The 24,510-nt window shown below is 34.7% G+C and overlaps 1 protein-coding gene across 3 annotated transcripts in view; it reads left to right on the forward strand.

Moving 5' to 3' along the window:
* Positions 1–24,510, forward strand: part of LOC128191707 (alsin-like) — a 47,111-nt gene that overhangs the window by 21,051 nt on the left and 1,550 nt on the right. The window contains exons 14-34 of one of the 3 annotated variants that reach the window (XM_052863919.1): positions 248–382; positions 851–979; positions 1,728–1,757; positions 2,391–2,458; positions 2,609–2,675; positions 2,872–3,065; positions 3,448–3,513; positions 3,649–3,744; positions 5,069–5,235; positions 5,466–5,575; positions 5,703–5,780; positions 6,144–6,280; positions 6,790–6,963; positions 17,883–18,003; positions 19,027–19,184; positions 21,892–21,990; positions 22,536–22,712; positions 23,101–23,143; positions 23,251–23,312; positions 23,560–23,623; positions 23,917–24,099. In XM_052863919.1, coding sequence (XP_052719879.1) covers positions 248–382; positions 851–979; positions 1,728–1,757; positions 2,391–2,458; positions 2,609–2,675; positions 2,872–3,065; positions 3,448–3,513; positions 3,649–3,744; positions 5,069–5,235; positions 5,466–5,575; positions 5,703–5,780; positions 6,144–6,280; positions 6,790–6,963; positions 17,883–18,003; positions 19,027–19,184; positions 21,892–21,990; positions 22,536–22,712; positions 23,101–23,143; positions 23,251–23,312; positions 23,560–23,623; positions 23,917–24,099 — 2,358 coding nt within the window. Of the gene's footprint in view, positions 1–247; positions 383–850; positions 980–1,727; positions 1,758–2,390; positions 2,459–2,608; positions 2,676–2,871; positions 3,066–3,447; positions 3,514–3,648; positions 3,745–5,068; positions 5,236–5,465; positions 5,576–5,702; positions 5,781–6,143; positions 6,281–6,789; positions 6,968–13,503; positions 17,506–17,882; positions 18,004–19,026; positions 19,185–21,891; positions 21,991–22,535; positions 22,713–23,100; positions 23,144–23,250; positions 23,313–23,559; positions 23,624–23,916; positions 24,100–24,510 lie in introns of those variants that run through there. The other 2 variants (XR_008244454.1, XM_052863920.1) reach the window with 2 other exon arrangements.

Below are 24,510 nucleotides of genomic sequence, written 5' to 3' on the forward strand. Positions count from 1 at the left end.
CATTCAAGTAATGGACATTAAAGAATAGTATAATGTGAAAATTTTTTCGAGGGGGGTGGTGGGTGGGGTGGGGATGGGGGGGGGATTGGTTTCCCAGGGGGTTTCTGAGGACTATTTTGGGTAACTTCATTTTGTGAATTTAAGAACTTTCACTTTCTTAGGGGTGGGTGTGGGTGGGTCCAGACCCCCGGCCCCCCCTCTAGATCCACACATGATGTACATGTATATGCATTTCGGTATTCCTCAGGAAACTCTGGAGAACTGCCTGTTGAACAGGGTGACCCTACAGTGGCAGACCCTAAAGCGGACCACCAGCACTGACCACAGACAGGCCAAGAATACCAAGGTCTTCTGGGAGGCCCTCAACTTCCCCAAACTGATAGTGAGTGGTACTAATGTACTAGTGGTACTAGTATTATGCCAACATACCCAAACTGATTGTGAGTGTTACTAATGTATGTTGTACTAGTGGTACTAGAATGATGCCAACATACCCAAGCTTACTGTGACTGTTACTAGTGCACTTTCATCTACTGGTAGGGTCAAATGAGTTTTTCTGGTTATAATTTGAGTGGCAAAAACTGGTTTGCCTACATCGGGATACACATATTTTTTTATCAAAAACTGCTTTATATGCGGACAAATTATCTTACTTTTTCACTTATTTGTTCATTTTGAAACTGCATCTGCAACTAAAAAATGGAATTTAAAAATACTATACTTTGTTAACTAGGTGTTAGTAGTAATTGGGTAGCTTTAGAAGTACCGGTCAATGTTTCACCTTTGAAAGCATTGTAAGCAGCCAGGAAGGACAACTCTGTTAAAATGGCATATTCTGTACTCTCCACAGGATGCAGTGAAGATACCCACACGGCGTTTGGTCCGGGGCAGCAGGGACCACCCCCTCTCTCTGTACGGGGCGGGGCGCATGTCCACCCACGACTTTTTCCTCTTCAATGACCTCTTTGTTCACGCCCAGGTCAGTGGACCCACATATTTGTTGTACATTACATCATTGAATGAATAATTTTTGACTTTGTTGTGTCAATAACTGCCATCTGGCGAGCAGACAAATTATCATAACACGCAATATTCACTTTGTCTGCTCTTTTGATGGCAGTAATTGACACGACGACATCGAAAATAATTCATTTAATGCTTATATTTACATTCCCTTATTGATGGAATAATTTATTTTATTTAATGAATCAGTATAAACCGTTGATCATTGAGGGAGTAAATTTGTAACAGCAAGAACAGCTGTTTTCTAAGAGATGAGTTAAGATGAGCCTTGAAAATATAATCCATGAAAAATAACTCATGAAATTTTGCTTTTAAGAATAGAATCAACTTTATTGTTGAATAATTGGAAAACAAGGTGTTTTAACAACATGTATGAAATATATTTTTAATTTGATTACAAAGAAACAATGTTCTGGAGCTACTTATGTAAACTACATGTAAATTCATACGCAGTGATTAGGTTGTTGCATTTAGAGGCATTTAAAGATCACAGAATTTGATAGACAAACGCAGTAGATTGTGAATATTATTTTGTAAACAATGGATTTTTTATATTTTAATTTTAATGATTGAAGAAAACAAAAAGGTATTTTTGTATCTAAGTAATTTTCATTTCCTGACAATCTAACTCTGAAGATGTTTATATACATGTATAATGAAACTGTGAATGCAGAGCAATTCTGATTTTGTAATGTTACATGTAGCTTAAAAAGCATCAGTTTGGTCAATCAAAGGTAGTATGATCTCCTTGTTTGAACTTCATCATTCTATGCTAATACAATACATCATCAGATGCTATTAATTCTTTTAACTAACAGCATTCAACAAAAACTATCATCACTTTTATATTGCATTATTGAGATGCTTTAAGATTAAATGAATAAAAATATTACAACATGTACTGGAGTAGATGGCAAGTGTCTATGTTTTTATGTAATAATTTAATAGCACATGTTATACCCATGTTTTAATACCAAGTACCTGAGACATTGCCTGCTAGAAGTGGCATGACATTCCAGTACAAACAACAATATAATTACATGCCCCATAAAATCATTATCCTTGTTTATAGATCATCCAGTATATGATAGGTTTGTCTGAGGAAAACACATGTAGAATTTTATACCAGTGAAAACTTTTGAATCTATTAAAACCATTCATAAATGCATGTACTGCCTGAATTGTCATACATCCATTATGCTCATATTGACCTTTGTTTTATTCCCCTCCAAATAAAGGTTGGAGTATTATTAGAATGTATTGGAAAGCGCAAATTATTTTGACTTTGATTTTGTTTATGTTCAAAAGCCAAGTTTATAGCTGATTCCTTTGTGATTAACATGTGGCGAATCACCATTTGTTTACAGTATTCAGCATTCCAAACCTACCCCTTGGAGACCCTATGGGTTGAAACACCAGAAAATGAAAAGCAAAGGTAATAACTCCTTATATTTCACTAAAAATATTATTTTAAATTCCTACAATATAGTAAAAAAATATCATCTAACGAACTCTGTAAAGCCGCGGCCAGTTGGCTACAGGACTTATTATTCAAGATTTCTTATGGTGCACATCTCCATTCCAGGAACTTAATCTCCTTGATCACGCCGGAGGAAACACTTGTATTGTCTACCGCTGACAGCAACGGAAAGGTAAAAATTCAAAAAAATAAAAATTCTATAAATGCTCAGTTGTAGTAAATTTCTGTAAATTAGCATCTTTAAATCCTACTTTCATTTTATTAAGCAGACAATTTAGCTGCTTTTAAAAATGTTTACAAGAAGTTTATCTTATAACTCTCTCAATTTTAAGCTTCGTGAATCCTGTGATGTATTTTATTCTATACAGACGGAGTGGCTGATCGCTCTGAACTCCACTATAAACAAAGTTCTGAGTCGTCAGAAGTCTGTGACACGTAGAGGGAGCCATGATCGCTTGACTCCACCTGACATCCGCTTTGCTAACCACCAGTTTATAAAACATGGCGTGTTCAAAGGGGCCACCTACTCCGGCTACTGGTTGTCTGGGAAGTTACACGGCTTGTATGTTTACATTTCACAGCTTTTATGTTGGATATTATTGAATGATCTGGAAAATTACACAGCTTGTATATTTAATATTTTTTGGAAGATCTAGGAAATTAAGATTAGTATATTAACATTCTCACTCAATTGAAACATGTACATTACACAAAATAGTGCCATAGAAATGTCGGAGTTACACTTGATCCCAAAGTTCTTCTGATCTTTGTCTACGCCCCAGTATAGATGATAATTGCCATGTCACCATTCCTCAGTATGGCTGCTTTGTTCTTTGTCTCAGTATCCACACACCAATTTGGCCGTATTGGGGTATATGTGTCCTCCATCACAACATCATAATCCACGGTTATCATATGAATGGTTATTTTTCTTAATGTTTCAGTGGTGAGATGAAGTGGGCAGATGGACGGAAATATGTTGGACACTTCAAGGAGGGATTACAGCATGGGTAGGAGAGAAGGAATGATCAAGTCTGATTCAGCTGTTTCCTATAATGGACTTACCAGTATACTTTGTTGTAGCGGATCTGTAGGCTAACTATAACTAAGTTTACTTGTTCATTGATTGATTCACTTCTTTGCAGACACGGCAAGTTAATTCTAAAGCAGAATGACGGGAGTGAGAGAACTCAGGAGGGGTACTGGAGAGATGGACTCCTTCATGGACTAGCTAAAGTCAGGTCTGTTATAAAGATATAGTAGTTACAGGACTGGGGTGGGGGGGGGGGTACTGGAGAGACGGACTCCTACATGGACTAGCTAAAGTCAGGTCTGTTATAAAGATATAGTAGTTACAGGACTGGGGTGGGGGGGGGGGGGGTACTGGAGAGATGGACTCCTTCATGGACTGGCTAAAGTCAGGTATGTTATAAAGATATAGTAGTTACAGGACTGGGGTGGGGGGGGGGGGGGTACTGGAGAGATGGACTCCTTCATGGACTGGCTAAAGTCAGGTATGTTATATAGATACAGTAGTATAAGGACGGGGGGGGGGGGGGGGGGGGGGGGTCTGGAGAAATGGACTCCTTCACAGACTGGCCAAAGTCAGGTCAGTTATACATTAGATCAAGGGATGGGGGGGAGGGGGTACTGGAGCGATGGACTTCTACATAATGGACTAGCGCTAAAGTCAGGTCAGTAATATAGATATAGATATTAAATAGATAAAGTTATATAGATATAGACATTTCTCTCTGATAACTGTAATCTTGTATGCCCTCTGGGCCCAAAATTGGAAAAAAACTATTATTATTAATATATTGATACAGTAGTTAAAGGACTGATACAGTAGTTAAATTACTTGAGGGGGGGGGGGGAGGTTGGGTTCTGGAGAAATGGACTCCTTCACGGACTGGCCAAAGTCAAGTCAGTTATATACATTAGTTCAAGGAATGGGGGAGGGGGATGGGGGATACTGGAGAGATAGACTCATACTTGCCAACTGACCCGATTTCGTCGGGTCACACTCGATTTACGACCCTTCACCCGATTATTTTTTATGACCCGGCGGGTCATGCTTTTCAAATTCAAAATCAGCAACTGTTAGTTAAAATGCTTCTTTGCAATAAAGTATTACACATAAGTTTTAACACATATTTCTATTGTATATATCTATGAAATGCATGATAAATATGTCATGAATGTCGTTACGCGCTATGACCAGATTTTTTACTTTCCAAATCTGGTCATGACCAGATTTTCTCATGTTGGAGGTTGGCAAGAATGGATAGACTTCTACATGGACTAGCTAAAGTTGGATCAATTATAGATGCAGTATTTAAAATACTTGGTTGGGGGAGGGGGGGGGGTTGAGAGATGGTCACTTTCACTCTCACTGTTTCATTATTCCTACATATAATACATATTGTATTGTTTACAAATCATCCTTGTATTCTTGTTTAATCCAAAGTAGGTCCATAATTGAAAAGAGAGATTTTATTATACTCCTTATTATTTATTCTATTCTATTCAGATATTCTTATTATTTATCTTGTTTCTGTTAAGGTATTCTAACGGTGACCTGTATGAGGGAGCCTTTAAAGATGGACAGAGACACGGTCATGGCATCTATCGCCAGGGACAACACGCCTCAATGGCCGCCAATGTTTACATCGGAGAGTGGGTGTCAGACAAAAAGCATGGCTATGGAATCATGGATGATGTCATGAAAGGTGAGGTTGTACTGTCCATATGATGTCAGACACTTGTTTGAGGTTTTAGTTTTGAAGCCTTAAATATCATTTGTTCAATGTTTTTCTCTGCCCAGTCTGACAGATTCAGTTCATCCTTTGTTACGATACTCTGGCAATTAAAGCCCATATATATGTATTTCCATAATTTCAAGAATACTAGATGGCGGGTATGATGACATTATAATCTTTATATTTGTTGTTGTCGATAGGAGAGAAGTACATGGGGATGTGGCAGGATGACGTCAGACAGGGCAGTGGAATCGTGGTCACTCTGGACGGAATGTACTTCGAGGGCAACTTCACCAACGACAAGCTGACGGTTAGTAGAACAGAAAGGAATGAAATACACGAAAAGTCTTCATGATATTCTCCGTGAATAATCATCTATACATAACTCTTTATGACTATGTAAGCTGTGCGACTGACTTTGGCTGTTTCTTTGACAGGGGTTTGGTTTGATGATGACGTATGACAACAGCTGTTACGAGGGAGAGTTTGCAGGAATTACACAGCTACAAGGAAAGGTCAGTAGTTTGGTTGATATGATACGAGATGTTTTGATTTTTATGAAAAGTTTACTTGAACAAGTTTGAAAAATGTTTGTTGTGATATAACAAAATTAAGGAGATTTTCCATAAACTATTTTTTCAAAGATAATTATATGATGTGTATGTGATACAGGAAACTGGGGATCCCTTACCCTGAAACCATTAAAGGAGAGTTGAAAGTGTCACTATGACATTAATATGTCCATAATTTAATTTTAACATTATTCTGTTGCACTTGTATGATAACTTAGCATTGTGTATGGTACCTATGAAGAGTGTGAACTAAATTAAATCATTTAGTGATGTGTTTATGTTAATTAAATGATGTGTATATGATAGGGCAAGCTGAGAATGCCAAACCGTGACACCATTGAGGGGATGTTTAGTGGCTCGTGGAACGAAGGACTGAAAATCAATGGAGTCTTTAAGAAAGCTGAATATACAGACAGCAAGAAAACGGGACACAGACTCTCACAGTAAGTCTATGGATCTGCTACAGGGGCATAGTATGTCCTTGCACCAATCCTTGTACATACTATATGTAGTTATTGTGAACCAAGTAATATACATGTTCATTAAAATCCTTGAGATTTGACAGCAAGTAGACGAATATTTGTTGCATGCAGGTATAAAACACACTTTTCGAAAAAAGAGAATAAAACTGCTTTCTGGGTGTATAGAAAATGACACATATATTACGGTACTTGGTTTAGAGTATTCAGCATATCTTGTTCAAAGATGATTCATTCATTGAGTCAGTATTATCAGGGATTTTGTTTGCAATTTTGTAAAGGAAATTATCATGTCTAACTATATGAAGTTAATTCAACATTTCTAGTTGCTGTTTCCTATTAATTTAACATTCTCTGAAAGTTCCTTAACCTGCAGTCATGCAGCTTCAGGACTTAAAACCCTATTGCTTTTCTTACCTGATATTTTTCACTCTCTGACATTTACCAAGTCAGTTTTACCTTATATATTCAAGGATCTTTGGCACCATGGCCGTTCCTGCCAATCAAAAGTGGGAGGGCATGTTCCAGCAGTGTATCAATGTATTCAGGGTCAAAGGTCAGGACCAACTTAATACCCAGAAAGCCTGGGAAAATGTGGCAGTTACTCTGTCAAAGGGGAAGAAGAACATAAGAGAAATCCAGGCAAAGTAAGAGATTATTACAGAGAACTTGCTGATATCAGCTTGTACATGTATATGTACATGTATATATTATCAAAACCGATTTGGTGAGGTTTTTCTGATAGCATCAGGATCAATTCTGATGGTTATGTCAAAGGTAACCAAACCGCTGGTGTTAAAACTCTATGATTGATCAACTTGTATTCTTAGGCGGAGTTATCTATGCAGGCTTACGCAAGGCCAGAGCTTATGGATTTCACCGAAACGTTATTTTCCCACATCATTGGCTATTCCCTTGTGTTTAAATTCTATGAAAAATTCTTTCTGTGTAAGCTGGTGTTAAACCATAGTCTCAAGTCATCCTCTAGAGTACGCACAGCTCTCTTCTTGGTGGAAGAGGATCATTGATGTTGGTTTGTGACAATGGCATTTAAACAAAATACATGCATGTCTCAACGACATATGGTAAAGAAGTTTTTATTGAATGTTTTATTTTTTTTTTTTTTTTTTTTTTTTGTATGTATTTATTAAACACAGTACATTTGGATTCGAGATAATACCTCCGCAGAGGCTCTCTATATATACATCACCTGGGGTGCCAGGGGCCCCCTGGATCAGTAATGCTAATCAGCGATATAAATGAATCAGTATTTATAATTGTATTTTTTAAGCGTAAATAGACTTAGATATGAAATAACAATTGATATAAATATTCGTATCAATATTGTATATACATTTGTAGAGCATTAAAATATATTGTACAAGGTATTTGTTTTCTTCAATATGTATAATTGTATTTTTTTAAAAGCGTAATTAGACGTAAACATGAAATAACACATTTTGATACAAGTAATAGTAAAGTAAAATAAGAGTACTATTCGGGGAGGTATCATTCAGCCAATTGATATAATATTCGTATCAATACTGTATATATATTTGTGGAACATACCTGTTCAATAAAATATTTTTAGCAATAAATATACAATCGGAACATAAAGTAAATGCAATGCGGCAGGACTAACAACAGCATCACAGTCCAAAATTGCCTACCGCATATATGTGAAGAGGGACAGGTCTCCCTCTTGTACATTATAATAGTACATTAATAAAGTTTATAATATTTCATTTATCATATACTATTTGATATTTTTTCAAGAATGCTGAAGTTTAATTTTACACATTTTGATTTTTTTACAGTAAGATACAATTGCATTAGCGCATTTTTTAAAAAACAGCGCATATCTTCAGATGACACATGTTCGTTTGAGATTCTACGTTTCATTTTATATTTGTAAATTTTGCATGCAATGAATGACAAAGTGTTGTCTAAGATAAGAGTATATTTGTTGCTCGTGAAAATAAAACCAATGACAATCAATTTCCATGTAACATCAATATTTAGTATCAGAGAAATGTTCCACCAAAGTGGCATTGTCAAGTCACACTCGTAGATTAAATGTTTTATATTTTCTGGCGTATTGCAATTATTACAGTTCCCATTAATGTTTTTATCCCATTTACTAACCGATAGATTCGTGGTCAACAAGTTGTGAAGTAATTTATAATTAAACTCTGATACAGATTTATCAAATAATGATCGAATCTTGTTCTCGTAGATTACATTAAAGTAGTACTTGTCTATTTGGAATTCCTTACACCATATATTTTCCATAATAGGTTTTTGGGATTTCTTGTTTATAAGAATATTGTAGAAAAATTTAGACTTTTTATTTGAAGTATCTTCTAGCTTTCCTTCAAAATAGAAATGTGACTTAGTGAGCGAATTCGTGAAATTTATGGTTTGTAAATCTATTCTTGAAAGGTGCAACTTTATTGCATTTTTAACTATAAAGTATTCACATAAAAAATTGCTTGTTGATGCCAAGCATTCTTTTATGTCGTTTATTGTTTTGAAGCCATTCTCATTAAAGAGGTCTTTTACTAGTAATAAACCACCTTTTGTCCAACTTGAAAAAAATATAGATTTACCCTTAAAACATATGTTTTTATTGAACCAGATATTTTGATTAGCAAAATTGGTTAATGAAATATCTTTGCATTCGTTAAAGGCCACAAGGACCTCTTTATAGAACACAGGAAGGGAGTTTAATTTAAATTCTTCGTATTTTGTAATGCTTGAATTGATCAAAAATGGAATATCGATATTATGTTTTACTACACAAGCGTTTAAGAGTGAAGATAGACTACTTCTATTTTGAATAATTTTCGAAACCCAAGAAGCTTTTATAGCTTTGAGTTTTGATTCAAAGTCTGTAATACCAATGCCGCCTTCATTTATGTTTCTAATTAAGGTGTTACGCTTGATGCGCTCTCGGTTACCCCAAAGGAAGGAGAAAATTATTTTATTAATACTCTTTATGAAAGATTGTTCAGGGTTTTCTAAAATAGTAGCCGTGTACAAGACCTTGGAGATTAAAAGAGAATTTATAAGCTGGCATTTTCCAAAAATAGTTAATTTTCTACATCGCCAAGAGTCAAGTATTTTTTCAAATTCCTTAAGTTTACATAACCAGTTTCTTTCATTATTTTTCGGTTTTATTATGCCCCATATATATACCCAGACATTTAATTGTTTCAAAATTAATTTTTATACCTTTAAGAGTTGTTTCGCCTTCCATAGTATGTTTAAGCGCCCCTAAAGGAATACATTCCGTCTTTGATAAATTCAACTTTGTTCCTGATACAGATCCAAAGTTTTCAATAATTTTGACAACATGTTCAAGGGATTCTATGTCCTTAACAGGGAAAGTACTGTCATCTGCATGTTGTATGCATTTAATTTCATTTCGTGTGTTGCTTATTTTAAATCCATTAACACTATCAGAATTATTAATTCTTGTTGATAAAATTTCCATTACAAATAGAAATAAAATAGCTGAGACAGGACATCCTTGTCTAATACCTCTATACATATGACATTTTCTAGAGATCCAACCATTGTTTTTTATATAAAAATAAGGATTTGTATACAAAATTTTGATCCATTTAACAAAATTGTCGCCGAAATTAAATTTCATCATTGACTGCAACAGAAACTCCCATTCAACAGAATCAAATGCCTTCTGAAAGTCAGCAAATAAGAGGATTCCTGATTCATTGCTTTTTTCCCAATAATCAAAAATATCTAAAATAAGCCTAGCATTTGTTCCTATATAACGTCCTTTAATATATCCAGACTGATCGGGGTTTATTAATTTGTCTATAATTTTTTTTAAACGTCGAGAAAAAACACAAGCAATAATTTTGTAATCACAATTTGTTAAACTTATGGGACGATAGTTTTGAAGTTCATCTAGTTTTCCTTTCTTATGAATCAAAGACAATACAGAGCATTTTTGCGTATTTGTTAGTTCCTTATCCTCAAAAGATTTTATTAGCGCATCGAACATGTATTGCTTTAGGTGTTTCCAAAACATTTTATAGAACTCAACAGGCAAGCCGTCAAGTCCGGGAGATTTATTGTTTTTCATTTCAAGTACGGCCTCAGAGCATTCTTGTATTGTTGGAGCTTTATCAAAGAACTCTTTGTCTTTTATTGAATGTTCAAAACTTTCAGGGGCATTAATTGCCAGAAAGTTTTAAGTCTCTATCTCTAATGGTTTCTGAGAAGTGGCAAAAACAAGCACTGATATAATAGAGGCATTAACTCTATAACTGTTTCAAGGTGGGGGCTGAAGGGCTATATTTTTAAATGCCTTAAAGAGTCCTATCACATTCATGATATGTTTTTCTATACCAACATAAACAATAGAAATATAAAAAAAATCATTGATTTCCTGACTTTCAACCTTGACCTTAATGTTATTTTAATCAGCCAAGGTGGACACTTCCATCCCATGTGGTCTGATGTCTCTATGATGAATGGTTCCTGACTTGTTTGTGTTTTTATTGAAGTTTAGGAATTTTTAGGGGCAATAACTGCTACTAGGGGTCATCAAATCGTTTCAGTATGAATAGATTGAAGAAGCCTCTTGGTGAATTACAGATATTGGTAAAAGTGTCAAGTCTCTACCTGTAATAGTTTAAGTGTTAAGTGATTACAATCATATTGTAATATAGATGTAATAACTTCATAATTATTTCAAGGTAGGCGCCGAAAGGTTAGATTTTGAAATGTCTTCAGAATTCTACTACATCCATAATTGAGTTTTTCAATACCACTATTTATATGAAATCTCATTAATACATGTATACAGATTTTTGAATGACCTTGACCTTTGACCTTATGCCAAGGTAGATGTTTCAATCCCAAGTAGACCAATATCTCTACAATGTATGGTAAAAATGCTGTGTTTTTGTTGAATGTACGAAACTTTCAGCGGCAAGAAACTGCTAGAAGGGGGCCTCAGGCCCATTTGTTATGAACAAATTAAAGGAGCCTCTTTGTGAACTAATCGCAAATCCAGCATCGATTTAGATGCTACAGTTAATGTTGCATTGCATTGAGTGATGACACTTTTTAATGGTGTTTATTTCAATTGCGATTTCCAACAAAGATTCTGATTGGTGCATTTATATAGACCCACTCATTATCAAATGCATGTGGAAAACATGATGCTATCATGTGGAAACAAATGTTGGAGAGAGAAAACTTATAATAAAGTTGTACATGTACTTGCAAGTTAAAAATTACAAACAGAGTTATTTGAGAGTAAAGGGAACGCAATGTTTTGTATATGTGTTATAATGTTAGTGGGAAAAAAAACAAAGAAAAAGTTCTCTAAAAGCAGGGATACTGGGATTACGGTATTCTCTTTTCAAAAGTGGACAGGCAATGTCAGGCATAGCCTACATCTACATGTTGGCTAATATTGCTTATATTTCAAAAATAAAAAAAAAAATAAAAATTACATTAAGTATATCGTTTTTAGCATGATCTACGAAGTAAATAACATTAGATAAGTTTTTCCGTTCTCCATTCCGTTCCGCTTTCCGTTCCGTTTTCCGTTCCGCGTTTTAGCAACACCCTTTGAAAACAGATGTGTGTAATTGATCGGTTGAAGTTCAATAAAATGCAATTTCAAAATGCAATATTTATGATCAGTATCCATTGAGAACTCTATGGAATAAGCTACAACAAAATAAATATTGCCTCAACTTAAATTGATGGCTGACAAAATTATATACCCTATTGAGCAATTCAGCAAGCTATTAAAATATACCAGTATTCTGGAATTTGCTGTAACTGATTTATCTTTCCTTGAAATAGGCCCTTGAAGGAAAGTGAAAATAACACTTATTTAAAAGTAAATATTTATCTTAATTATATAATTTTTAAGTTCACTTCACTTCAAGACAGACCAAAGACAATAAATAAATAGTTGAAACAAAATGAAAGTACAACACCTGGATAAGAAAATTACCACATCTAAAAATAGCACAGTAATTCCACAGGTAAGGTGTTGTCCTTCAAAATGGAGTCATTTCCAACAAGAGTGTAAGTGAAAATCAATATTCTAATTCTTATTTAAATTAAGTCATATTGTTGTAATAAATGTTAATTTTTTATGTTATTATATTCTTTTGTCTGTCATTTGATTTCATTTTGACTGTATGCCAATATGGTGATGTCAATAAACCATTGAAATGTTCATTTCAAATATGGGTGTTAATTGTCAATAATTGATAGATTTTTAATGTTTCTCTTTAATTATAAAAAAATAAAAACTACATCCTAAATGACCTATTTTATAAGCAGTCTCCAAGCCATTTCTTAAACCCATTGAAAAAGCCTCTTGCCTCCTTTCAAATATGACAAAAACTTGAAACAAAGACTATCAATTAGTATTTTTAACCATCCTAGTACCAGCTATTCATAAATTTTAGGATACATAGAATCTCAACTCCACTTCAACATTAATTAACTGCCATCCAAAAAATTATATGTCTAATAGCAATGAATACATTAAATAAATGGCAAATTCAAGAGTATAATTTCTTCTGAATAGCTAGGACGTACTTCATTGTATATATTATAATTTTCACAAAATCAAATGCTACAGTATTATTATTTCTGCTGACTAAAATTCCTAAACACAAAGGTGCAAAATGATTTTGGAACCTAAAATTGAATTGATATTTCAGGGTGTGAATTAATTCTATAAATTGTTATGTTGTAAAAATGAGACATCTCATCTGAAAAACAAATCTTACTTATTTACAGTATACTGTATGCATGTAAATCTTGATGTCTCTATTGATTGTTGCTCATGGTAAGAAAAATGCATTCTTTCTAGTAAAGGCTAGTCAAACATGTGAATTAAGGAATGAGAATTCATTCTTTGAGTATTATGAGGTGATAATTTTGGTTGGTGTGTGGTCAAATCCAATTAAGTCCGAAGAACTGTAGCTCCATTGGAAATTCAGGTTGATGGACCGCAGAGTTACAGTTCCATCCATACAAAAAACTGTACAATTATTGTACATAAAAAAATTGTGCATGGTTTGCCTGTTGAGCTCTAGTTCTGCAGCTAAAAATGTTAATAAAAAAAACACAATTTATTTAACTTCTTAAGCTTTCAAAAATATGCATATTATCAATAACAGATATGAGGGAATGCAGCTGACGTCAGAGTCTGTGTTTGTGGGACTGTGTGTGATAGTGGGGACCTCACAACAGGTGGCCCTCAGGAGGGAGACAGAGGACATCAGGGAGATGGTGAGGATACGAGTGATGCCTAATGATGGGATGATTGAGATGGTGAGTGGAAGTAAGAGAGAAGGGTTCAGACTGAAGGGATCAGATGTTGACTATATGTACTGGCCAAACAACCACCGAGTGATCATGGACATGTCTCAGTCTGAGTATTACAACACAGCCAATACAACCTTGATTCTCTCTGACAGTTCTGAGAGTCCACCAGGATTCACTTTACTTCAGTTACTGACACCAACAACATTCAGAGAAGTCCGATTAGCATGTGTCAGAATGAACGACAGAGTCTATATATCTAGTTCTACATGCAGACAGTTAACTTGTTCATCAATTTTTCTCAATTCTACTGTACACGGACCCTGTGGTAGTGGTGTTAGAGCAGGAGTAGAATATGACACTGCCATCTGTTTTGTTTGTGACTTTTGGCCTCGGTCTGCCTCCTCGTGGATAGACAGATGTCACTCATGGCCTGATCCTGAAGTTGTCAATGACATTGTCAGAAATGGATGCCATGTTGTAGCAATAGGACACCCATTAGGACCACATGGAAATAGAGAATGGAGAATTTCATTTTCTCTGGCAGAATATAAACTAGTTTCATCAATGAACCACTGTCAGTTTTTGACTTATGGATTGTTAAAACTTTTCTTAAAAGAAGTAATAAATCACCAGTTAGAAGAATCCAATAAACTGTTGTGTTCCTATCACATGAAGACAACAGTTTTCTGGGCGATTCAACAAAACACACTACCTAACTGGTGTCCACAAAATCTCCTGGCCAGTTTCTGGGTCTGTTTTAAACTCCTCCTTAAATGGGTGTATGAGGGAGTTAGTCCAAATTTTTTCATCCCACAAAACAACCTGTTTCTGACAAAGGTCCATGGCTCAGCACAAAACAGATTATTCCTACAGTTACATGAATTGTACAAGAAAGGTCTGGCCTGTCTGTTACAGAGTTCCTCAATCAGGTCCTACATCATTGATGTCCTGTACAATCCTAGACTTTCTATATGTACAGATGAAAGTATAATGATGTCTGAAGTTGATTATGATGTAGAACTTGTCAGGGAGTCCAATAGAGCTGTTGTTTCTGAAGTAGATCTATTTGGTCTTACAAAAGCCATACACACAATAGAACAGTTGGTAGAGTCACCCCTGACACACTATCAAGTTGTTACATTACAGAGTGTTACAGCCTCTTTACTTCAGTGTACTGCATTTCAATTACAAAAAATGTACACCAACACAGGTTACAACAAGCAGATGTATATTGCAGACAAAATGTCCTGTCACATGCTGAAATTAGCAGCCAAGTTAGGATGTGTATCTGACATGTTGTACATTGCCATGTATTATTACAAGACACTTAGATACAGGGAAGCCCTATCTCTTATAGAGATGACCAAGGTCAAGTTAGCACAGCCATATCTGATGTATAGGGTACATGTAGACAGAGAGAGGTATACTGAGGCTGTAGGGGGACAGTCCTGGTCTACAAAGATCAGACAGGCTGTAGCAAGAGATATCACACTTTACAATGAAATCTGTTATATCAGTGAACTAATGTCAGAACAACAGTCTGCTCTACAGAACAAAGATGATGCATTATATATCCCAGTGTTTGTAATGTTACACTTCCTAGAGTTCTTGTGTTACAGACACATTGATACAACATTATCACAAGCAGCTCTAGATGAGCTACAGGTCCTAGTCCACCATGATCAGGGATTGTATGTATGTGATCTATTTAGAGACATCTCCTGGTATATCCTAGGGATCTGTCAACAGATCACAGGGAACCTCCAGGCTGCTCTATACTCATACCAACAGTCATTCACACAGTATCCGATGCACAGAATACAAACTGCTACACACAGGAGAATACAGGACATAGTTGGAACAATCTCACACCAGTAAATAATTACCTAAAATATAGGAAACGTTCTGAGATTGAAAGCTGGTAACAAACTTAGTATAATTATGTATAAAGATAAGACAGATTGTATTACGACATTCCTGCATTATGATAAATCAATCCTTGAATCACAAGATACTTTGGGTCTATTTCAGGGGTATTTGACAACTGTACATGTGACTTATATTTTTATTTGTTAAATTTCTGTTGTTTGTTAGCAGTAGATGTAACATAGCATTGCCTCTAAGTTATGCATGACAGAATGAGTGAGTAGTAATACATTGCAGTGCGTCTGGGTTTAGCAGTGTAATACAATACAGATCAATTTACTACAATATCCTTGAACTGATAAAGACTGTGACTGACGGAATGAATGTACTATGCTTTGCTAGTCCAGTTTGAAATACTGTATTATGGTTTACATTTCTTTATCAACAGTGTACTGTACTGCTGTATTTATGCAATGTTTATTGTATTTCTAATTTTTTCGTATTAAAACAATGCACTGAAAGAAAGCATTCTTTTTCAAATGCACTGATGTTTAATCAATGTCTTGACATTTATATTTGCAATCTACAGTATATGCATTTGTTGCAATACATTTTAACTTTTTTTATCATGACGTTGTTTATATATATCTGCAAGTTGTGAAAATATGTAAAAGTCTCTAAATCTTTCCACACATATGTTTTATCTTTTATACCAAAAAAAGGGAGGCTCAGGAGACAAATAGCTCACCTGAGTAACATTGGTCATAACTCTAATCAGCAAGCAGGAATATGTATTTGGAATCAAAAGACATACTATCTAGTTTAATAAGAACAAAGGACTTTCTCTCTCTTTCTATCTGTCTGTCTGTCTCTGTGTGTGTGTGTGTGTGTCTCTCTCTCTCTCTCTCTCTCTCTCTCTCTCTAAGGAGGTGATAAACAAAAGTCTCATACCATGGTCCAGAGCTCTCTCCTAGATAGAAGATGATCGTACATGTTGAATGTGGTTTGCTTACTTACCAGTCAAGTGATTGAGATGAATTTCTCAATTTCTACACCTTTCAAACGGAAATCGACAGTCAATAAACAAATTAAACGATGACATGAAAGAACTTTAGACAGAAGTGGAAAGTGCAAAGGGGTCTATCTACACGTAGGTAGAATTGAGCAATCTTTGCTTATCAAGTTTCCAATTCGGTCATTCTTCCTTACCCTACCACATGGTATAAATTTACACACGTGTAAACATACATTACCATACATTTTACCACAAATGTTATTTCTTCACTTGTCTCTAAATTCCTTTAAATGCCATCACTAGCCCCATACTGTGGCATGGTTTGTTTACATGTAAAAATGATGACTCCTGATCTGCTTTTTGAGGTCGATTTGCTTAAAGATGATTTATTAGGAGAGAGTTTGGGGCAAGTTAAATGACAACTACATTTATGAACAGTTGTAAACTGAATGAACAATTTTTAATTGATTATTTGCACAGAATGTGGTATGATATAATGTCAATTATATTTGTTCACAGGGCTTCTATATATGTCATAGAGAGCACAGTGGATATGAACCCCTGTGATCTGATCAAACCTAGCATAATTCATGCAAAGTAAATTGCAAGTTTTTCATAATTGAAATATGCACTGTACATTTTATAGTTATTTACATGTATAATCAAACCCACTTTTATTTAATTGAGCTACACCAGCCATATTTATCGTGTGATTGTTATTGTCACAACAAATGCCCCAATTCTGATTGCCATGAGAAACAGGCGAATTTTTCATTTTCTGTTATGTTGTTGTTTTGTCTGTACATAATTTAGTCTGCACCAGCGGCCAATCAGAAGTAAACTGAGTCCACCAATAAGAAAGTTTGTGGTCATGAACCGGGTATGGTTTATGCATGACGTAGCTGACAGACTTGAACGTAATGCTATACCGGTATTGAAAAAACCTCACCAAATTCATTTTGATAATAATACTGTAGGTATTTACATACAAATGTGTTTTGTACACTTTGTCATTAATATTTCCATTGATTATAAATGTATAAGCTGAAAAGCAGATATTCTAATATGGATAAAAATTTTGGTATGTGATCTGAAATGGTTTTGTTGGAATTTAATTTTGTTCTTAACCATATAAACGCTTTGATTTTATTGAAGAATATGAACCCCCAAAAGAATATTTCTGTTTTAATTAAATACAGTACATTCAAAATGTCTAACACGTCAATTGTGATAAGGAATCACATATATTGTAAATTTGCAATGTGTACTCAGTGTTTCCATTAAATATATAATCATGTTTTTTACCTGATGTTCACCTGTTTTACCTGTCTTACCTGTGTTTCTGATCAGTCCCTCCAATAAGATACGGAGGATTCTGACCCTAGCGGAGGAGCTGGAGACGATCCCTCCTCACAGCAAGGGTAGGCTTACTGTGGAGTACTACCACCAGATCAAGACCTACCTACACAAGGTCAGTCAAACGGTCATACCATCACAGAATAGGCCGCTAGTACTACCGCCATATAATTACATACTTACACAATGTCAAACAGTGTCATCACAGAATAGGCCGCTAGTGTTACATTTTTTTATTTTTTTTATTTTTTATGTATAAAATGGTTTACTAGTGCATTTTAAATGATGGACCAAAATATTGAATGTTTAAGTCAAGTTACAAGCGAGATACAGAGGTAAGAATTGGTTGTTATGTAAACAAAGCTCGAGTCTTATAGTTGTTTACAAAAAATGTAATGTAGAGAATTACCATTTCTTTGACAAAATGACATGTAAAAACAATTTAAACTAATTCAGTATCTTCATAAATACTATTAATGAAAAAAGAAAGATACATATGATTGAAACTTGCACCAATACAACACATGTAAAAATGACAACATTCGGGCTTTCTTTACAAAACAAAGAATTATGAACTCTACATCTTGCTTATAACTTAATATTTGACTTTCAAATTTTGACAAAGCATTATTTATAAACTTCTATATTTATCAGTATAAACATTGAAAATAGAGAAATAAAATTAGAAAATTTTAAGTCAAATCGTGTCCAAGTCTCTTTAATACACAATGTCGGTCAAACATCTCATCACTGAATAAACTATAGTTTTATATAGTGATTTTTACCTGAACGATAATTAAGAATTAAGAAATCAGTCCCAGGATATACATGTATAAGGATGTGAAGTATTTTGTTCTTTCCAAAAATAACTATTATAATAGAAGATTGATAACTATAGAAGATTGATAGGTCTGGATTACAGTAAAACACGGTTATAACGAAGTGCCAGGGACGAACCATTTTGCTTCGTTATCAGCGGAATTCATTATATCCGTCAAGTTTACAACATGTAATAAAGTTTTAGGGATTGAAAATCACTTCGCTGTAAGCGTCAATTCATTTTAAGTGTGTTCGCTATAAGCGTGTTTTACTGTACATACTTTTATTTTGTGGTACTTTCACTTTGTGTTGTTCCCAGGCTTTTGACCTGCCCATTCACCCCCTGGGTAAGCTAATGGAGGGCCTGGTAGATGTATTCCGTGCGGCGTATATCGGAGTGGGAGCCCACCCCAGACTGTTGGACCACGCTGTTAAGGAGATCACTTCATTTGTGTCCAGACTCTACAATTGTGTCAGGTAATGCTTTTTGCCATACACTGTACCATCAGGTAACACTTTTTACTATACACTTTGCCATCAGGTAACACTTTTTGCCATACACTTTGCCATCAGGTAACACTTTTTGCCATTCACTTTACCATCAGCTAACACTTTTTATACCCCCGCAAACGAAGTTTAGGGGGGTATATTGGTTTCACCCTGTCCGTCTGTCCGTCTGTCTGTCTGTCCGTCTGTCTGTCTGTCCGTCTGTCCGTCTGTCCGTCTGTCTGTAGACGCAACTTTGTCCCCCCAATAGAATTTTTTATTACTGCATGGAACAGTTTGAAAATTTGTACATATGTTGAACACCATCTGAAGATGTGCACCTGCAATTTTTTTTAAGATCAGACAAGATTTAATGATTTTATGACAGTTTTCATTTTCCTTATTCTATATATTGTACACTAATGTTGAAAAGTAAGGGAGGTAATCATTACAGATTTTATTGATTAATTAATAGAAAACACTCTAAAATATATTTATATAAATACATCCAGATGGAGTTTTTTGTCTTTATGTCTTAATTAATAAAAAAAAATTTATTTTTTATAAGTATTCTATCAACTGACAATGCAAAGTTTTTGTTTGTCAATGATAAATTCTTAGGAGCTAATGAGAACATCAAAGACAAGTGTGGCTGAATTCATTCGTCCCAAGGGAGCCATTATCTGAGCCATGGCTCAGATGGAGCATGTGTTTAGGGGAAATTGATAATCTGTAAAATGGGTGATGGTTTTGAGGCTATTTTAAAACTGTTTCATGTAAACCAAAAGGTCTATCATTATAAGGAAATAAATAATATAATTATTAATAAAGAAGTTAAACTATTTTTAGCGGTTGTTTAAATTTATTTGTCAAGTAATTTTATGAAGTGACCCTATTGGGCATTAATTTAAATGAAATTCAAAATTACTGATATGATTGTAGTGTTTTGGCAATTTTAAAATTGTTTGTAATATTAAATTTTCTTTTTTACATATTTTTACATAGTATGGTAATTATGGTAATGTTTTGGGAGTTTATTAAACTTAACAAGCTCACCAAAGAAAATCATAGTCCTATGGGATCAATTTTCTGATATGGAGTTCAATTGTGCCATAGGAGAAAGTGAGGAAAATTTGAAACAACTAATTGCATCTGTCAAGACTCTTATTAGAAAGATATTGAAAGTTTTATCAACAGAAGAGCATTGCTTGGCTACCGGTATTTCTATTCACTGCAAAGGGAGGGGTTATTGTCATTTTGTTGGTTTTTCTTTAAATCAATTAAATTAAAAAAAAAAATATCATCAAATACATACATTTGTAAATGTATTACTGTTATAGATATGTATTTACAGTGAAATTCTGACAATTTTGATTTTAATTTTTCTTTGTTAACTTTTTTTTTTTTTTTTTACAATTCTAGAATTTTTTTTTTGTATGTGTTCCAAACCTTAATTATTATTCAATTCAATTATTTGTCCCATTTGAAATTAGCCTAGCGGGGGTATTAGTCCCATTAGGACAGTTCTAGTTACTATACACTTTACCATCAGCTAACACTTTTTGCTATACACTTTACCATCAGGTAACACTTTTTGCCATACACTTTACCATCAGCTAACACTTTTTACTACACACTGTGCCATCAGGTAACACTTTTTACTACACACTTTACCATCAGGTAACACTTTTTGCTATACACTTTACCATCAGGTAACACTTTTTGCCATACACTTTGCCATCAGAAAAACTTTTTGCCATACACTTTACCATCAGGTAACACTTTTTGCCATACAATTTGCCATCAGCTAACACTTTTTACTACACACTGTACCATCAGGTAACACTTTTTGCCATACAATTTGCCATCAGCTAACACTTTTTACTACACACTGTACCATCAGGTAACACTTTTTGCCATACACTGTGCCATCAGCTAACACTTTTTACTATACACGTTAACATCAGCTAACACTTTTTGCTTTACACTTTACCATCAGGTAACACTTTTTGCCATACACTTTGCCATCAGTTAACACTTTTTACTATACACTTTGCCATCAGCTAACACTTTTTGCTATACACTTTACAATCAGGTAACACTTTTTGCCATACACTGTGCCATCAGCTAACACTTTTTACTATACACGTTAACATCAGCTAACACTTTTTGCTTTACACTTTACCATCAGGTAACACTTTTTGCCATACACTTTACCATCAGCTAACACTTTTTACTACACACTGTGCCATCAGGTAACACCTTTTGCCATACACTGTGCCATCAGTTAACACTTTTTACTATACACTTTACCATCAGGTAACACTTTTTGCCACTGTACCATCAGATTACACCTTCTAACATACAAACATTGTGCCATAGGATTTACATGTATTTGTGGGAACACACAAGTGAAATGCCTTCCTCTAAAATCTCTGTAGGATTTATCTGTAGTCACTACAGTATTTACTTGAAGTTCTTTATAGAATTTACAAGTAGTTGTTGATAGGAATTACATGTAGTTGTCTTTAAGAATCATCTGTATTCATCTATGAGAATTGCCTGTAGTTATCTATAGGAAATACCTGTAGTATTTTTTAGTAATTACCTGTAGTATTCTGTAGGAATGACCTGTAGTTATCTATAGGAATTACCTGTAGTATTCTGTTTACCAGTAGTATTTTTGCTCTACCCACAGGATCCTGTTCCCAGACCTCTCAGAGACGGGGGGCCCTCTGCTGATTGAAGCCGAAGCAGCCAGTGAAGGAGGGACAACTCCAGAGACGGACGACATTTCGTAAGTACCCCGCTGTCTAACACACTCTTTGAAGTATTTTACAAACTTATTCATCTGATGACATTTTTTTAAAGTTTGATTACACAGTCCATTTCTTCTTATTTAATTTTAAGTAGAGGTACTGTTTCTCAAAAATGTTATTCAAAGCAGGTTTTATTTTTATTACCGGTAATTAAATTTTCATATAGGATGAGCCTTACTATACACATAAGCAATTAGGCCTCACAATAGGAGGAGCTCTGTCATGTGACATTTTTGTAAAGAAATTAATTGATGATACTTAATTCAGTGTTAACAGTTATAGGCTGTAATTGATGATACTTAATTCAGTGTTAACAGTTATAGGCTGTAATTGTTGATACATAGTTCAGTGTTAACAGTTATAGGCTGTAATTGATGATACTTAATTCAGTGTTAACAGTTATAGGCTGTAATTGATGATACTTAATTCAGTGTTAACAGTTATAGGCTGTAATTGATGATACATAATTCAGTGTTAACAGTTATTGGCTGTAACTGATGATACATAATCCTAATTGTTACAGGCTGGTGGTGAGCTGTGGTACCCTCATACACCCGATCCTTCTCCCTAAGATCTACCCACCCCTGTTTGACCTTTATGCACTCTACAATGACAAAGATGATGAGAAGTATTGGGAGAGGGTGAGGAAACTGAACAAACAAGGAGATATAGGACTAATGGCATTTCTAGGAATTGATCAGTAAGTACATGTATAATCCTGGAGATGTAGGACTAATGGCATTTCTAGGAATTGATCAGTAAGTATAATCTTGGAGATGTAGGACTGATGGCATTTCTAGGAATTTATCAGTAAGTATAATCCTGGAGATGTAGGACTGATGGCATTTCTAGGAATTGATCAGTAAGTATAATCCTGGAGATGTAGGACTAATGGCATTTCTAGGAATTGATCAGTAAGTATAATCTGCGATATATAGGACTGATGGCTTATCTAGGAATTGATCAGTAACTAATAATGGCATAACAGGGAATTTCAAATGAGTTAAAAAATTTCCATTCCTTACTTTTCTGAAACTTAGCATATGAGTGACCAATACATGTGTTAGAATCTCATCTTTGTATTTCAGGAAGTTCTGGTTGATTGATGCAGTGTTAAAGGAAAAATCTCCAGTAGGTACCCTGTTTTCTGTACTTCACTGTTGATAAATGTTGTGTCTCTGCCATGACAGTTGTTTGATGCACGCTGTGTTCACATACTAGCTTTGTCTATGTTGTAGAGTCTGTCAGCCTTGAGAAACCAGAGCTATTGTTCTGCCATAGAGACACTGCAACACATAAGGTTGGTAGAAACAATTTAATCATTATTATTTACTGGTATATCAATGAACTTCAAGACAATAACACAATCTTTTCTAGCTCACCTGAACCAAAGGTTCAAGTATTCTTTTCTTAACACGTGTTTTTCCTCATCGATCCACCCCTTAAATCATTTTTAACATATGATTGGAACAGCTCTTCATTAAAACTTTGGAGACATCCTTGTTAATAATATATATTTACTTAATTTCTGTGTTTTTCTTTTTCAGCACAGCCTTTAGTCCCAAGGAAAAATTAGAAGTCATTCAGAAAACATTTTCAGAAATAACAAAGGTAATCTAACAGTATTTTTGCTCTCATAGAGTTTTTAAGAGGCTCTACACCAGAAGTTTTTTTTTTGCTCTGAAAATAGATAACTTTTAGTTGGACAAGCACCAACTGTCCAGGATTTCCATTTTAAACGGATCCGTAATCGAAATAGGAAACAAGACATTGAACTGCATTGGCTGACCTTTCATCATCAAATTCAAAATTCAAAACTGAGGATTTTGCAAAATTCACAAACGTTTATGCCTAATTTAAATATCAAAATACAAATAATGAACAAATCTTGTTAACTCTGACAGACGGTTGAGGAGAGTATGGGAGACGTACAGGTTTGGTGTATGGATGATCTATTCCCTATCTTCCATTACGTCGTCATCAGAGCACAGATACGCCACCTAGGGGCAGAAATTCACCTAATCCAGGACTTAATGGAGCCCCATTTAGAAAATGGAGAGTTAGGCATCATGTTTACAACACTGCATGTAAGTAAGAAAATAGAGAACTTTCACCATGTTTGTAAGTCTGCAATTGAGTTAAAGTCTGTCCCAATGTATTGCTTTCATCACTTTTTGATGATTTTTAATATAAAAAAACACATACCTGTGAAAGAAATGCAGTTGAAATTGATGAAAGGGGAGCTATCTAATACACATGTATATATTTATTGACAAATAAACGAAAACAAACTTACAGAGATTTATAATGGGAAATGTTAACATCTTTTCTCCATCTGGAACTCACTCGGAATACCGCGCACTATTTTTCAATGGTATCATCCGGGCTTAAATACGAAATCTTCCTAAACTTTCTATTTTTGGATGTGTATTGAAACCTGAAGGGGTAGAGGAGGCATTTCAAAACAGATAGTCTTGATATTTTTCATATTAGTGGAT

The sequence above is a fragment of the Crassostrea angulata genome, chromosome 7, assembly GCF_025612915.1.
Source record: "Crassostrea angulata isolate pt1a10 chromosome 7, ASM2561291v2, whole genome shotgun sequence".
Classification (NCBI taxonomy): domain Eukaryota; kingdom Metazoa; phylum Mollusca; class Bivalvia; order Ostreida; family Ostreidae; genus Magallana; species Magallana angulata.